The sequence below is a fragment of the Mastigoproctus giganteus genome, chromosome 3 (genome assembly GCF_048544385.1).
Source record: "Mastigoproctus giganteus isolate SK-2022 chromosome 3, ASM4854438v1, whole genome shotgun sequence".
In the NCBI taxonomy this organism is placed as follows: domain Eukaryota; kingdom Metazoa; phylum Arthropoda; class Arachnida; order Uropygi; family Thelyphonidae; genus Mastigoproctus; species Mastigoproctus giganteus.
This window is the reverse complement of record NC_143577.1, coordinates 137421788-137438845: the sequence shown is the minus strand read 5'-3', so window position 1 is coordinate 137438845 and position 17058 is coordinate 137421788. Positions and strand designations below refer to the sequence as shown.

At 39.0% G+C, this 17058-nt stretch overlaps 1 protein-coding gene across 1 annotated transcript in view; it reads right to left on the bottom strand.

Moving 5' to 3' along the window:
• Positions 1-16011, bottom strand: part of LOC150088286 (cubilin-like) — a 670594-nt gene extending 654583 nt beyond the window's left edge. Inside the window, exon 1 of the mRNA XM_090370103.1 lies at positions 15865-16011. Coding sequence (XP_090226229.1) covers positions 15865-15956 — 92 coding nt within the window. The 5' untranslated portion in view covers positions 15957-16011. The remainder of the gene's footprint in view (positions 1-15864) is intronic.
• Positions 16012-17058: the final 1047 nt, after the last annotated feature.

Below are 17058 nucleotides of genomic sequence, written 5' to 3'. Positions count from 1 at the left end.
TTTCATTCACTAATGCCTTTCTCCCAGGCTGTCTCCCTAGCGCGCAAACCAACCTCTTTTTCGAACATTCTTATTTTTTTCTCACAGGCGGCATGACCCTTTGATGTCCACCGGCCACCTCCACAAACACTCATTTTATTATCGAACCTTTCTTTTTAACAGTATCAGAACTCAAATATCAGTCAGCCTGATGTCGGTTTTAATTTGAAACGAACACTGGACGAGCACTCCCTCTCTGTTTTGGTCTGATGGTGTTGTAGATCAAAGGAGGTGCTTCGTCTAATCCCGTCTCCGGTCTTATTGTTCGTTCTCAAGCAACCCTTTTCACACCTATTCTCAAATGGCACCCCTTTACCTAGTCCTGCTCTTCCTGTTTCTGTATTATGGGAATTGATGTTTACCCCTTTGCTACCATTCCTAATTCTCATGCTTAAATTATCCCATCTCTAAATCTAATGTTCTTCTATTTTAATCTTACTTTGAGAAAAAAAACCAAATATTTTTATTTTAATTAATTTGTAAGATTCTACATCTTACACAGTCTCCTTGAATCGGTGAAAGGTAGTTGTACTCCTTTAAATGAAATACATTTTTTTTTTGCCCATACTTCTCATGGACAACTTTCTTTAATACAAAGTTATAATAACACTTATTTTTTTCAAGCTCGGTTCCTTATTTCTAGTGTATAAGAAATAAGGAACCGAGATGGGAGAGCAAAGACGTTCTTGGAGTTTGGCCAAAACAGAAAGCAGAGCTATTGGTCTGTAAGAAGTCAGTACTTGAGGTGGTTTTTTTAGGGTGTTTTAGGATTAACTTGAGTGTTGAAATTTTCAAGAAGTCAGGAAATGTTCCTTCAGCAAGGCATCTATTAAATAAACTTAAGAGAGTTATAGGATAGTGTTCTGCAAACTTTTTTACTACGTCGACTTCCAGCAAGTCCAAGCCTGGGGTTTTACCCTCCTTAGTTTTGGCCAGGGCCAAATTCAGTTCCAGGGATGTGAAGAGCGGTTCACTAGTATCTGATATGTATGCCCTGTTTCTGTCAATGATTTCTTGTTGCTCCAGTGTCGGTGCCAAGTCATCAGTTGGGTAGATATTGTCCAGTATGTTTGTTGAGAGAATCAGACCAAGAGTATGTCGAGGTTCCATCCGGCCTGAGTGTGGTTTCCAAAACTTCACCTCTGGGTAGCCTGTTTGTAATGATCCGAAATACAATGCCCCATGGATCGCCATTTCCCACTGTGGAAACTAGTTTGCCATAACTCCTTCTTACATCTGCGTATTTCTTTGGAATATGCATTTCTTATCACACGGTAAGCTTCCCGTGCCGCAGCTATTTCTCTGGGGGGAAGGTGTAGACGAGCAGACCAGACGAAATTATGTAATCTTCAAGTCTTGTACCATTACTGGTTGGTGTTCTGTCTGGAGTTAGGCTGTGCTAGATTGCTGAGCGACAGTTAGCATCCATGCCTATCAGCAACCGCCCACCTGGGAGGAGATGGAGTGCTTCCTGGATGATGGAGATTGCAGTAGTAATATCCTCGCCCGGGTGAGAATATAGTGAGAGAGGATATAGGGACCCGAGAGATGTCATAATCTGCGCAAAGGCACTGATGGAGGTGCATAATGGCGCGATTTTAGTCATCGTGATTTCTGGACTCCTCACAATAACAGCTGCCCATGGATGGTCTTCAGTGCAGTGAATGATTTTATATGAAGTGGGATATCCCACGACGTTCCCAGAGTGGACGTAGGGTTCCTGCAACATCAAGGCATCAATTTGATTTTCCTCAGCTTTGATCTTTAGCTGGTCTGCGACTACTCTCGCTCTCTGTGCATTTAGTTGCAGTAACTTGATATTTTGTCGTCTGTTTCTTGTAGGGCATCTATCCATAATTTACTCTCATTTGGTAAAGGCTCTTCACTTTTTTGTATACTGGGCAGTTTGTGTCACGAATCGAATGATCGTGTGGTGCCCTAGCAGCCTTACAGTTTGCGCAAGTTAGTGACTGTTCCTTGTTGGGGCAGTTCTTAAAAACATGGCCCTTTTGGGCACAGTGGCCTCAGGTGGTCTCACGCTGGTTGCAGGTATGGAATGTATGCCCAAAGTGGAGACACCTATAGCACTTAGGAACCGATATGTGCTCTTTAAACCTATGGCTGCCCCAGCCAATATAAATTCTATTTTGGGTTCCAACAAGCTGCCACACTCTTGGGGATAGTTCAATTATCCAATTAACCCTTGTCGGTGATTTCGTTTTAGCTCTGTATTTTTGTTTGATGTCTTCTACCGCAGTCTCGTCCAATAGATACATACTCAAGTTTTTATGGTAGATCTCTTCTTTGAGTTCCTCTGGGGTCATATTCTGATCTATATCGAAAAGTATAATCGACGACCCATTTTTTGAGGGGTTTCAGCTTAATCCATAGTTGGTCATTTCTGTGTTATTTAAGATGGTTAATGCCTCCTCCCTGGTACCAGTTTCAATTATGACTCCGGGGTGTCTGGTTTTCCTGATGCTCATGCTCTTAATTCTGACGGTTTTCATCTGGTTCTTCATATTTTTTGTTAAGGCGTCTTTAACTGCATCGCTAGTTTCCAGTTGTGCATCTTCAGCTTGTTTAATTATGATTACATGCGACTCAGGCTTCTTGACTATCCTTTTATCTTGTACTTTTTCAGGTAAACTGGTGATTGATTGTGTTGCAACATTCCTCAACGCTTCTGCGAATGAGCGGGGGCGTTGTTGCATTTAATTTCCTCGCTCCTGTGTAAGGACGTCAATTTTGGCTTCTAATCTTTCATGTTCTACATGGAGGTTTAAAACCACTATCTCCATTTTGCTGAAGATACCAACTAAATCAGACCTGATGGCAACAGTGATCCTGCTCGATTGCTTTGCCATATATTCTAAGGACACTCTGATTGTCCTGATCTGATCAATCGGAGAACCCGTTAGTGGGGATCTTGACTCTTAGACACTTGACTTTTAGGTTCTTCGCATTCTGAATCACTGCAGGACTCATTTCCGCCCTCTACAGGTGTGTCTTTAGGTGTTGGAGAATCTGTAGCCGATATCATTCTACTTCTCTCCTTTTTCTTGAAATTATCCTTGATGGACTTGTTTATCTCTTCCGCAGCAAAGGGAGCTTCGCTCGTGGATCGTGTAGAGTAGCTTACGCGTTCATTTTCAAGATTTTGAACTTCTTTCTCACTCATATTGATTTCGATAGTTACCCGGATAATTTTGGGAGAAGCAGTCAGTTTTTTTACGAAAATGAGAATTAAATCACAAGTGTGTTTGAAACTGAAGAAAACTGTTCTGATAATCTTAGTTGTATGGCAATAAACAGTGTATTCTTTTTCCAACCCCGTGAGCACAATCTAAATTTAACCTTTTGCTTCAGGACTGACCACAAACCGAGGGGAAAACAGAAGGTAAGCCGTGTAGTAGCTTTGACCTTGGCGGGAGGTCTAACTGACAAGCTATGGTCTTTGTCCTTCTGCAGGTATATGCAGCATAAACACAGCACTGAGAGTTAAAAAGAGTTAACGTATGATCAATCAAAATTTGAATAAAAGTAAATTACCTTTTACTTTTTAGCAAGCTGATTTAACTCTCATAGAGATAAGATCTTGAGCGTCTCGATGATATAAAATATAACAACTGTTCTTTCATTATGAACACTAAAATTTCATTAGAGGATGCAGCTAAGAAACACTGAACTTTCAACAAGCCGCGCACGCCTATATCCAATACACCTGTCCAATATTAAAATATTTTTTCACAATTTCAGCACAATAGCTCTCTTTATTTCTCACTCCTGTAAATTTTGGGTGCTTTGCGCCCCCCCCTTCCCGGTGACGGTCGGGTTTCAAGGTGTATCTTGAGTTGCTTGCCCTTGTTCTACCATTGCGCCACTTTCCAAATGGTTTAAGCCATCCCCTGCTATAAAATTATGTGCTTCTTAAAGATGAGTGTTGGTAAGGTGTTGGGTTAAATTTTGCGTCTGTGGAGTTATGCTGATATCATTGAGTGAACAGTGTTCTCTTTCATTATTTGAATACTATACATAGAAATACGTATAGTTAACATTGGGATACATACCGTTGTAAAATTTCCCATAGACTTAGCATTGGCCCATAGACTTTTCATGGGAGAAAATGACTACCTGAGAATTTTTGTTTAAATATGTCCATAGAGATGGAAAACACTAATTAGTGCCATCTCAGTAATACATAAATAGTGCTGAATATAATATTAATACACTCGTACTTCTCAATGGGGAAGCCTTAGTGTGTGATTGTACCAACTTTTATTTTCCATAGATTATCATTGTGGGCTATCCTTTAAAAGCTTTAAAGTAGTTATATCTGCTCACTTATTGGTCCTAAGGATCCCATCTTTCGTGGATGTGGACCTATAAACATTACTTAATTTTTAAGAATTTTCCAGGCCCCTCTGGTGGATTGGAGCGGTGGTCTGGAAAACACATTTTGCGGAATTTAAGTAAATGTACTGTATCAAACGATAAGTCAGGAATATGCGCCATCAAAGTCTGCCTTTGGTCTTCATACTCCCTTCAATTATTCATCCAGCTGGAAATTAAAATATACATACATATTTTGAACTAGTGATTACCTTTCGGGATATTTTGAAGAAGAAAAATTTATCCAGCTATAAGATTATTTATTGACTCTTGCTTTTGTTTTTCTTAACTAAAACATACACTCTTAAACATGGATATGGACTTGGAAAAAACTTTAACTAGACATTCTGACGCAGAGAATTCGTCTTCCTGATCAGAGTTAGTGGATTCAGTGAGGAGAAAGAAATCTCCAGACAATGAAAAACTGTCTAAGGGTAAAAAAAAACCCCGAAACCCCTAAAACACCCAGAGTGCTTGTTCCTCGGTTGGACAAAGATAAAGACAAGGATAAGGATAAAAAATCCTCATGTGTGGGTAAAGAGCCTACATCATCGATGGGAACAGATGTCATTGTTATTACTTCTGCAGCCCCGGGTGCCAAGCGTATTTCGAGACCAAGCTATATTCTTGCGATTTATAAAGTGCTCTTGATAAGCGATTGAAATTATATTTTACGTTCACATTTCTATAAACAGTTTTACTTTAAAAAACAGTTCTATACTTGAAAAGTAACAAGTAGAACACAGGAAGGAAATACACCTTTCTTTACATTTTCCTCTATTTATATTTTTACTAATTAACTAACACTTCAACCGCTTGGCCTCCGAGTGGCACTGCTCCTGCCTCCCCGTGGCGGGGCCGGTAACCTGGGGGAAAAGTTATCCTCCAGGGCGAAAAGGAGTAACGATGGATATAAATGACTATCCACCACTAGAGCCTTCAAATTCAAGGCCAGACAAACCAAATGATGATGACCTAAACCAACCAAAAAGGCTCCGAAGAGAAGTGCAGAGCAATGAGATGCCAAACTTCCATGTAATACATTCGCTCTCCAACCAGCCTGTCGGCATATCACCATTTGTCATCCAAAGATTTTTGGAATCCATTGCTGGTACACCGAAAATGGTTAAACGACTGCAATCCGGAGACCTCCTAATCGAAACTGCCTCCTCAAAACATTCAGAATGGCTGCTTAAAACAACAATCTTTGCTGGGCTACCCGTATCTATCACTCCCCACAATACGTTAAACTCGTCAAAAGGTGTCATCACAGAGTGGGACCTGATTACAGTATCTGAAGAGGAATTAGTACAGGAACTGGGCAATCAAAAAGTAATTAGTGAAAAACGTATAAAGACCAAAAAAGATGGAAATCTTGTTCCAACCCGATCCATAATTTTAACATTCAGCACCCCAGATTTGCCATCCTCAGTAAAAGCTGGCTATTTAAACTGCCGAATACGGCCTTACATACCTAATCCCCTACCTTGCTTTAAATGCCAAAAATATGGACACTCGCAACAAGCATGTAGAGGTGATGCCATTTGTCCAATTTGTGGTTCCAAGGAGCATACACAAACAGACTGTTCAGCCTCAAGTCCCATTTGTCCCAACTGCAAAGAAAGTCACCCAGCCTTTTCCAAATCTTGTGAAATGTGGAAAACGGGGAAGAAAATCCAAAAATATAAAATAGAGCACAAAGTTACGTACCCCGAGCACGCAGACAGGTTATGTCGACCATGCCCAGTCGTTCATATGCATCTCGCACTCGAAGCTTTAATTCAACAGCAGCTCAAACAGATGTATCAATACCTCCCTGCACATCTCTAGCTAACTGGGTTAAAAACACATTATCAAACCCTGTAAAAGACACACATCAAATTAAAATTAGTGAATCGACCAACACTCCAATCAGTATCCCAGTTGAGACCCGGACAGTCCCGCATGACAAAGAAAAACTAAAAACTACTAAACACAACAATAAACCTGAATCATCCACTGGTAGTATGGAAGTAGATGTAAACCCAGATCATGAAGAACCATTACTAGAACTTCACGCAAACGATACTATGGATACCGGTCGCCCTACCTTCCCGAAAAGAGACCGAAAAAAATCCTCCTCAAACAAAATACAGTCAGATGAATCATCTTCAACTAAACCAAAATGAACCACAGCATCTTACAATGGAATTGCAGATTCTTTCGTTCTAACACAGACGATATTCAATACCTAATTAATCAATATTCTCCGGTTACCTTTTGTTTACAGGAAACTTACCTAACCACACAAATTTCTCCTTCCATAAAGAACTATTGCATTTATCGAAGAGATCGAAATACCGCTAGCGCTGCCCATGGTGGTGTGGCAATCCTATAAAATTCAAAGATCCCAACTAAACATATCCCACTCCAAACTAAAATAGAAGCTGTTGCTGTTCGTATAATTCTCCATAGTGCAATAACACTAGTCTCAATATACCTACCGCCAAACTGTACTAACTCTTTAAAAGATCTTGAAGACCTCTTTATACAGATACCTCCACCTCTCTGTATATTAGGAGACTTTAACGGGCACCACCCATTATGGGTCTCTCCTAAATTGGTAGACGAGGCCGACTAATTGAAAGTTTTTTGGATGCACTAAATCTCACTATACTCAATACAGGTGCACCGACACACGTACAGCTTCCAACAGGACACACCTCAGCAATAGATCTCTCAATTTGTTCACCAGTACTAGTCCCAGCCATAGAGTGGTATGTAATAAGCGATCCCATGGGCAGTGACCACTTCCAAATAGTATGCAACTTTCTGAAAGCAAGGACTCCTTCAATTCAACCCTGCAGAAAGTGTAAATTTGTCCGAGCAGACTGGGCAAAATTTCAATCATCAATTGACCTCGATGAGGAAAAAATCCGCCTCCAGCACATTGATGATGTGACAGATTACATCACGTCGCATCTTCTAAATGTGGCTAAAGACACAATACCAATATCAAATCCGCCGGGCCGAAAGCATTATAATTACTGGTGGAATGACAAATGGACCACAGCAAAGAGAGCAAAAAATAAAGCCTGGAATTTGTTTCGGAAATGTCCGAGCACAGTCAATCTCATTAATTATAAGGGCGAAAGCACGCTTCATACAAAAGCAAGCAAAGAAAGAATCCTGGACCCGTTTTGCATCCGGTTTTCACAGAAATACCGATCCCAAAATAATATGGAAAAAAATTAGACAGCTGTCTGGTAAGTTTCCTACCATACCTTCTCCAATCCTCTCCTGGAATGGGAAAGATCTCTCTAATCCTGTAGATATAGCTAATGCTTTAGGTAATACATTTGCAGAAATCTCAGCAACGTCAGCCTATACTACCTCATTCCAAAGAATTAAAAACACTAAAGAAAAGCATGCTATTCATTTTCAAACTACCCGTCTTCTCCCATATAACAAACCTCTGCAATATTCTGAACTTTTACATGTCATTAGAACAGCTCGCAATGGTGCTGTTGGGCCAGATGGGATTTATTATGTCATGCTACAACATCTTGATGACAAAGCTCTGCGCTGCCTCCTGGTCTTTTACAATCGCATATTTTTAGAAAATGTTTTTTCAGCGTCTTGGCATCACTCTACAATTTTGGCATTCCTGAAGCTTGGAAAAGATCCATCCAACCCAAATAGCTATAGACCCATATCTCTCTCAAGCTGCCTCAGTAAAATCCTTGAGAAAATTATCCACAGAAGACTCGTCTGGATCATTGAGTCGGAACATCTAATGAGCCATAGTCAATATGGCTTTCATCAAAACAGATCATGCTTAGATCCTATGGTCAAGGCCGAATTTGCCATCCGTAATGCTTTTGTCAAACATGAACATCTAGTAACGGTTTCAATAGACATAGAGAAGGCTTTTGATACCACCTGGCGGTATGGTATACTTAGTGATCTTTACCTTCTCGGACTACGAGGCAATCTTCCTATATTCGTTCAGAACTTTCTACATACTAGATCATTTCAAGTTCGATATCAACATGCCCTTTCCCCAACTTTCATCCAGGAAGAAGGTGTTCCACAGGGATCAGTACTGAGTGCCACTCGTTTTGCTCTGAGAATAGATTCTATCACTAAGCAGCTTCCAAATACAATTGAGACTTACCTTTATGCAGATGACCTTTCCATCTTCTGTCATTCTCAAAACATGAGGTCTATTAAAAGACAGCTTCAGATATCACTTAATAAAATTCAACAATGGGCGAGCCTCAACGGCTATCGGCTCTCGCAGCAGAAAACAGTTGCCATCCATTTCTGTAGACAACGCAAACTTCATCCAGATCCTGAACTTCAAATTTCTAACGTCTTTGTCCTGGTCACCAGCAACATCCGATTTCTAGGATTAACCCTTGACAATAAGTTAAATTTCCTAGATCATATTAAAAATGTACGGACTTCATGTCTAAAAAAGTTAAACATACTCAGAGCTTTATCTGCCCAAACATGGGGTGCAGATCATACCTCCCTTCTTCGGTTATACAGGGCATTAATCAGATCTCGTCTCGATTATGGTGCTCCAATCTATGATTCTGCCAGAAAGAGTGCATTACGCTGGCTTGATCCCATTCAGCACAGTGCTTTGAGAATTGCAATTGGTGCATTCAGAACGTCGCCAGTACACAGTCTCTACATTGATGCTCATGAGCCCCCACTAACTTTACGCAGGAAAACACTGTTACTGAAATATGCTGTCAAGATACAAAGTTGTGCCTCTCATCCGGTTCGGTCATACCTTTTTAACCCACCGTTAGAAACCCTATACAGAAACAAGCCTAGCATAGTAAAACCAGCTGGTCTTCGCCTTCTTGAACTGGTGCAAGTTTGGAATATTTCTATCCATTCCGTAAAGCAGCTAGCAACTTATACTCAACCTCCATGGACTCCTCCTCCTCTTCCAATCTGTGACACTTACCTCTGTCAATGGAGAAAGAATTCTTTGCAAGCATCAAATATCAACCAAATTCATGCAGTTCACATTCAAAGATATTCTGATTTCTCTCCAATTTATACAGATGGCTCTAAATCTAATTCACATGTTGGATCAGCTGCAGTGTTTCCAAATACAATTGTATCAGCTTCCCTTCCGTCAGAATTTAGTATATTTTCTGCTGAATTATACGCAATAAAACTAGCTTTAGAAAATCTCCATTCTAACTGTTCCTTAAAATCTGTTATTTACACTGATTCCCTCAGCTCAATCATGTCGTTATGTAATTCCTCAGATAAAGTTCACCCTGTTCTAGATGAAATCAGAAGCTTATTACTGCAAATTAAAGAACCCAATCAACAGGTCACTTTTTGCTGGATTTCAGCACATTCCGGTATTTTAGGCAATGAACTGGCCGATAAAGCTGCAAAAAATCCAACTACCTTAGATTTAACCAACATCCCTGTTCCAGCATCAGATTATGCACTAACCATTCATGCTGCTTGCCTATCACAATGGACAGCACTGTGGCACTCTCAGACTAATAATAAACTCTTTCAGTTTAAACAAGACCCGAAAATTTGGCGCTCCAGTGTCCGTACATCGAGACGAGAAGTAGTCCTCTCAAGGGCAAGAATAGGACATACACATCTGACCCACCTTCATTTACTGAGAGGAGATGATCCACCACAATGTACACATTGTTCTAACAATTTGACTGTAAAACATATTCTTATTGTCTGCTCCTATTATAAACAAGCCAGAACTTCATCCTTGATCTCACTGGTTAATCTAGATAAACCAATAACTCTTGAAAACCTGATTGGTGATAAGGCAAATATTTCTGAATTTTTTGACTTTCTCAGGCAAACTGGGCTTTTTAATTATTTCTGATTTATGGAAAACTCATGTTTTAATATAATAAGTGAATAGGCACATTATAGCCTTAGCAGCTTATGTGCCATTAAGCCTCCATAACAACAACAACAACAAATTACTTCTGCGGTTAATACGGATAATCAAAATAGTTCTAGTGAAAATGATATGGTTCATGATTCGTCATTTATGGAGGTTTTGAACTTTGGAGGGTCCCTTGAGGCTTCTATTGTGTATACAACGGTAGCCAAAATTCGAAAGGCTTTCCGGACAGTTTATGTCAACTAATTCAAGCAAAGTAACAAAGTTGGCCTCAAATCACATCCATAGTTTGTGGGCAGATTTGGAGGCAGTCACAACAGGTTTATTGATTGACAATGAGCGATTAAAAGCTATTCAGCGGATCTAGAGATTCGGGAAAATCATTTTGATCAGCTAATGAAGAAGCAGGTAACTCCTCACAGATAATCAATAGTCTGGATGGCACAACTATAAACTTCAAAAATTACAGTTCGACTGAAAATTTCCTCATTTGCTGTTCCACATGCACTGGAACCTCCAAACAATAACGGTACTGTCCAGCAAATGTCCAACTATACGCTATGGATAATAGAACCATTAGAGCACCAGACCCAACACCATGAATCGGGTCCAGCACTCCAGCTGCTAGCCAGAGGTAGAAACCAATAGGTGAATGCAACGTTCTCCAAAATCACAGAACCGACACAAGGAATCGGGTTCAACAGGAAACTCCATGAAGACAATTCAGTCAACAGGTTTGCCTCTCAAAGAAAGGCTCTAAGAACAGTTTATGCTTGCAAAAACAGCAGCCGAAAACTCCTGAAATGAATTAAAACAGTCACAATTTGCAATAAGTAAATGTACTGTATCAAACGATAAGTCAGGAATATGTGCCATCAAAGTCTGCCTTTGGTCTTCATACTCCCGACATAAAAATATTACATGCATCCAAGTCTCCTGTTCGCGACATGTACACAAAGGATCTGTCTCCAATCCTCTCTCATATAATTTGTCCCTAAGTGAGCCATGTCCTGTTAACAAAAAAGAGGTATACATAGAAAGCGCAAACCCAGATGCCACGGTTTTTGACAATGCATAATTCACCTAGGGAATGTATTTCCTTGTCACATCTCCAATATCACCACTTTCCCATCTGATCTGCCATAAAACCATTAATCTATTCCATATTCGTTGTTTTTCTTCTTTAACATTATACACCAAATCGATTTGATATCCAAAAAAGTTAACAACCTACCCTTTTTCTCTGTAGACAATAAATAAATCCAATGGCATGGCACCAGCATTACCTGTAGGCGTTTGTAGACGCTGTTCTAGGTACTTTCAGTAAAGTTAATAACATAGAGCGCTGAAGCGATAAAAGTTTCGATCGAATCCTAGTTTTAATTACCACAGAAAACCAAGCAACAGCCGCATATGCCACTATCTGGAGAAAAATAGTCTTATAATACAATGACAACACCCTCTTATTCAGTCCGCACTCCTTACGAGAAATCCTAGCAATGGAGGCTGTAAAGTGTATTACTTTTACATTCAGGTGTGAAACATATGGCAAAAAGGAAAGTTTGTCATCTCTGATTAATCCCAAATACTTAGTTTTAGCCACATAAGGAATCTGAACTCCACCTAAAAGAACTCTTGGAGGTCTGCCGTAATAAAATTGTTTCTTAAAAACCATAAAACATGTCTTAATTGCAGAGATCTTCAATTTGTTCAATTCGGCCCACTGCGTTAAATCATTTGAAATTGACTGTATTTTTTCTTCCAATATAAGTCTGGAGCGCCCAAATCTCCAGTCACAAGGTCATCGGCATAGGCTATCTTAACAAACTCTGTACCCTCCTTAACAAGCCACCGATCTAAACCTGCATTCCAAAAGAGAGGTCCCAAAACCGAACCTTGAGGACAACCTGTCGAGACACCGGCACTATACAGGTGGTAGATGACTTTCATCAACCGGTGAAATACCACCACTTTGCTTATTGGAGGCTTGAAGTGGTGAAACCCATGTTTAGTCTCTAGAGCAAAGTTTCCGGCATCCCCCGCCCCCCATACTTCTCCTTCAACCCATGCACGATACTATGTACTATAGGTTTTGATACCTTTTGTGTTTGGGGTTTTCATAAAAAAAAAAAAAAAATATGACAGATGACGTGCATGCACAGTAATAAATCTGTCCTGAAAATATGACCTTATAGTGTTCAATATGTAACTATTACACTGTGAAAGCGTGGGGGTGGTAAAAGATGTTTTCTTATTGTATCATCTTTTTTGTATTAATTTATATTTATTTATTTATTATATTTATTTTATTTATATATCCCCTTATAAACCCCTCCCACTTTAACACCTGACTTGATTGATCTCAGAAAATCCCAGACTCACGGGGACCCCAATTATATTAGGTATTCTTCCACTGGACTGGCTGAGTTTCGGAATAACAGATACACACACATGAATGTAGAATATAACATTGTTTATTGACATATCATATATAAGAAAACTTGCAATAACATTTAACTGAATACAATATTTAGTTGGAGACTTGTTATGTTACTAATGTTTAAATGTGTATATATCGTGATATCAAATAAATCATTTCACCAACAATTATCCAATTCTAATACATATTCTTATATATTATAACATTGGGTCTCTTCATGTTCTACATAGGCTTCGATGGGTCATGGTATTCACCTCACACAATCCCTCTCTCTCTACTCCTAAACAGTCCGTATAAATGAACTACCAACTATCAGCCAATGAGCTGGCTAACAAAGTCATTAAGAGTTCGTTTTCAAAAATTGTAAGGAAAATACATTTATTCAATCAAACATTTCCTTATAGCCAGGTTAACAGTCAACATTGATCAACCAAATTAAATAGTACCCTTCCAATCAATTAATCCACAACTCCTTAATAGCCTACCTGTTTAATCAATTCCTACTTCAATCAGATATATTCACCTTAAATCAACATTAACAATAATTCAAAATTCAACCTTTAACTCTACACTAGTTAGCAAACCTTTACCCAATCGCTAACAATTCTTAATTACTTAATAGGTCATTTCTTTCTATCAAACATTAATACAGAACTTCACTTCCAATTATATACTACTGACACCTTAATTACATTACTCTTATGCCACCCTCTAGACTGATTATCTTTCTTTATGTATTACATTAGTACAGTACACTTATATATATTTATCACTTAGACACCCTTCCATAACTATATAGCATTCTCCTATAGTCCTGCCCTTACTAATTTAGGTTCATTCATTCTCAGAAAACTTCCTAACACTTACGTGATTTTCTCCTTGCTCGGTTTACGTTCCTGTCTGTCTTAGGCGTGGACTGGAATGCAGAAGGTCGTCCATCCGGGGATCACGGTAATCTTTCTGATGTTTCCCTACCGAGTACTACGCGGCTGGATTTAATTCAGGATCCTATATTCTTTCCTAGCCTGCATTTATTTCCGTGGACTGAGGTGCTTTCCGAGTAGGCCAGTCGCTCGACAGCTCATTTGATTAAACTTTACCTCTAGAATTCTCAGAGTGTGTTTCTCCTTTCTCCCTCCATACTGCTTCAATATCTACAAGTGAACATTCCTTCCTACTCTAGTCTTACCTAGAGTTCTTATCACAATTCTCCCGCTACTACTTCCATCTGCCCCAGGACTGCATCCACCACCCAAACTAGATCACGACTCTTTCCGAATCACCCCAAAACTCAACTCCTCGAATCTGCCCAGTATCAATCTTTCTTTTTTTTCTGACCCTTCTCTACGTTTCTCTCAAAAATCCCTCCGCTTTCTTCCTGGCCAATCGTTGACTTCCACATCCTTTCCTTCGTGATTCTTATTCGTCTCCTTTCATTTCCGTGGGCGTGTTTTTTTCATCCTTTTATGTCCGAACTTCCGTTGGTCTGGTAATTTCTGGCACTTTCGAGAAAAATAAACGTAAGTTCCGGTCAGCTAAGAAAGTTTCATGCCTTCTTTGTGACCTCACATTCACATCCATTACTACCTCGCCCACATCTGCTAGAGTCGCACCATGAAATCTTTAAGAGGGCCACTCCCGCACTCAGTGCCCTTTCTATAGAGTATATGTTCCTGTCTTAAGTGGGATTTGTTTCGGTCTATTATACTTTTACAGACTCGCTTAAGGAATCCTTTACAACCGAGATATAACTAACTGGGAGTGTCTGGAATAACCTTCAAATTCCAGTGTTTCCTAACCCATGATATTTGAGCTGAAAACTAACTATTTACACTACAATTAATTCTTCCAATATTTAACAAAACTTTATTAAATTATTGTAAGGATTGGTCCTTACAAAAGCACAAGAGATCGAAGGGCACTTTCCCACCATACCGAATCAAATGCTTCTTCAAAGTCTATAAAGACCATAAGAACAAATTTATCAGAAGAATCCTTGATGTAGTTTAAAAGAGATATTATGGCGTGCGTCCTCTGCCCCTTCTTAAATTCATGCTGATCAGCAGAACACAGATAAGCATCCTCTAACATCGCAGAAATTCTGGGAGCAAGTAACCTTTCATAAACCTTATCTATGTTTGCCAAGAGAGAAATTGGTCTGTATGCTCTCGGATCAGTCCTAGGTTTACCTAGGACTGATCCAAATTAAGTCCAAACCCAGACATTTCTTAACGTTCAATTCAGCTACAGCTGCACCCACTCTACCAAACTGAACAGTTCATCATCAGTCACCTGATCCTGTAAACTCAGAGTTAATCCGGCGTATCTCCGCTTGTTCAGGTGAGTCATCATGAGGAAGATCCTGAGGAAATAGTCTTCTAACAATCGTTTCCACAGTAGAAAACCAATCCGATGTCTCATCATTATTGTTCAATACAGTGTTGTATATTTCTCCACAAAGCAATTTATTACAAGAAATTTTATACACGGGACCCCAGGGATCTGTGTTATCAACCTCATTAACCAAATTTTACCAACAAGTTCTCTTACTCTCAGCAATAGCCTTATGAAAAGCCTTTCTTCTCTCTTTATAGGCATTTTTAAATGATTCCACATCAACATTAGAGAGAGAGAGAGAGAGAGAGAGAGAGAGAGAGAGAGAGAGAGAGAGAGAGAGAGAGATGTCTATTTCTTTGGTATACTTTCCTGGCCTGGCATACCTGAGATCTAAGAGCAGACAAAGCAGGAGTCCACCACGGAACAGACAATTTTTAGTCCTTTTTCTCCTGGTGGAATGCACACAAGCCTGGAAAATATGATACTGTACATAGTTTACATATTCATAAGCTGTCATAGCATTTAAACTCTCTCCAGGTATTTCACTATTATCACTATTGAAAACTGTAGTCAAATAATTTTTAAAATTGTTCCAGTTAATACGGTCCATACAAAATCTAGACAGATCACTCGAGAGAGAGAGAGAGAGAGAACAAACAAGAGTTAGAAATAGAGGGGAATCACCAAGGAAAGAGAAGATATATATATATATATATATATATATAATAAAATTTTAAAAATAATAATAAAAAAAACTCACCTCAGTCCATATGGTTCTTTCAAATTTCCTTCAGTTAGAAAACAAACGAGACCAATCAAAAGGAAACCAACTTCATACGCACGCAAAATCATTACAGACGTTAAAATTTATTTCTTGAACACAAGGCAATAACAAATGTACAAAGTCAGACAGCGAACAACTGAGATTATAATTGTACAAACGGCGAAAGAAGTTGCCGTGAGACAAGCAAGTGCACACTTTTTTCTTCAAGATATGATGATATCCACGCCCTTCTTAAAATAACGGCTGTGATTAGGCAGACGGATCAAAGGCACCAATAACGTAGTTGTGGGAGGGTGGGAGAGGAGGAGGATTATGCTACACTGTGAAATTCAATTCTTGTTAAAGTATCTGTTCAGTACTGTAACTAGGATTTTGAAGCCCAAGTCTGATTATCAGAAATGCGCATTTGCTTTCTGTTATTATATATATAATTTTCTTCTTTACTAAATACATTAATTAATTAATATAATTTAAATACTTGATCTGAAAAACACTTTGTATTTGTAAAGTTTTAAGAATCTATTTATTCTTAATAGAGTCAAAATATCATGTTCCCCGGATTTTTTAAAATTTTTTCTCCCTCTCACCGCTTCTTCGCGATTGTTAATTGCTGTTGAATCGCACTGACTATAACTGCTTTAACCAAAGATGAACTGGATGTCATTAATCTGAATTGCGCAAAAAAGGTTAGAGAAAAAAAAAATCTCGAAACAAGTTGGAAGTATACATCATGGATATATGGAGTATATCTCCACCCCTCCAAAGGTTGTTGAGTAACTAAACGAAAAAGGAGGGGGAAATGATATTTTCAAAAATGTTTCACACGGGAATTGTAAATTTTCTAATGGGATATGGAGAAGTTCCCCTGATAATAAATTCTTATAATTTCATAATAGCAAATAATGCAAGGAAGCTAGCTTATCTGCAGCAAAAAAAAAAAAAAAAAAAAATTAAAACTACCCAGTTCTACAGCACCAGATGGAAGATCGCTCCAGTACTCTCTGGCTGAAAGCAAATTTTCACACCCCATCCTGCTACCATCCTTTTTCTGTTTGAAAAGATGTCCCCTTTATGTGCATATGTGGTCGTCCTAAAATGATTACGGATGCCATCAGCATTCAGTTTACTTAATCTATTTAAAGCCTTAAACACTTGAATCAAGTCTTCTCG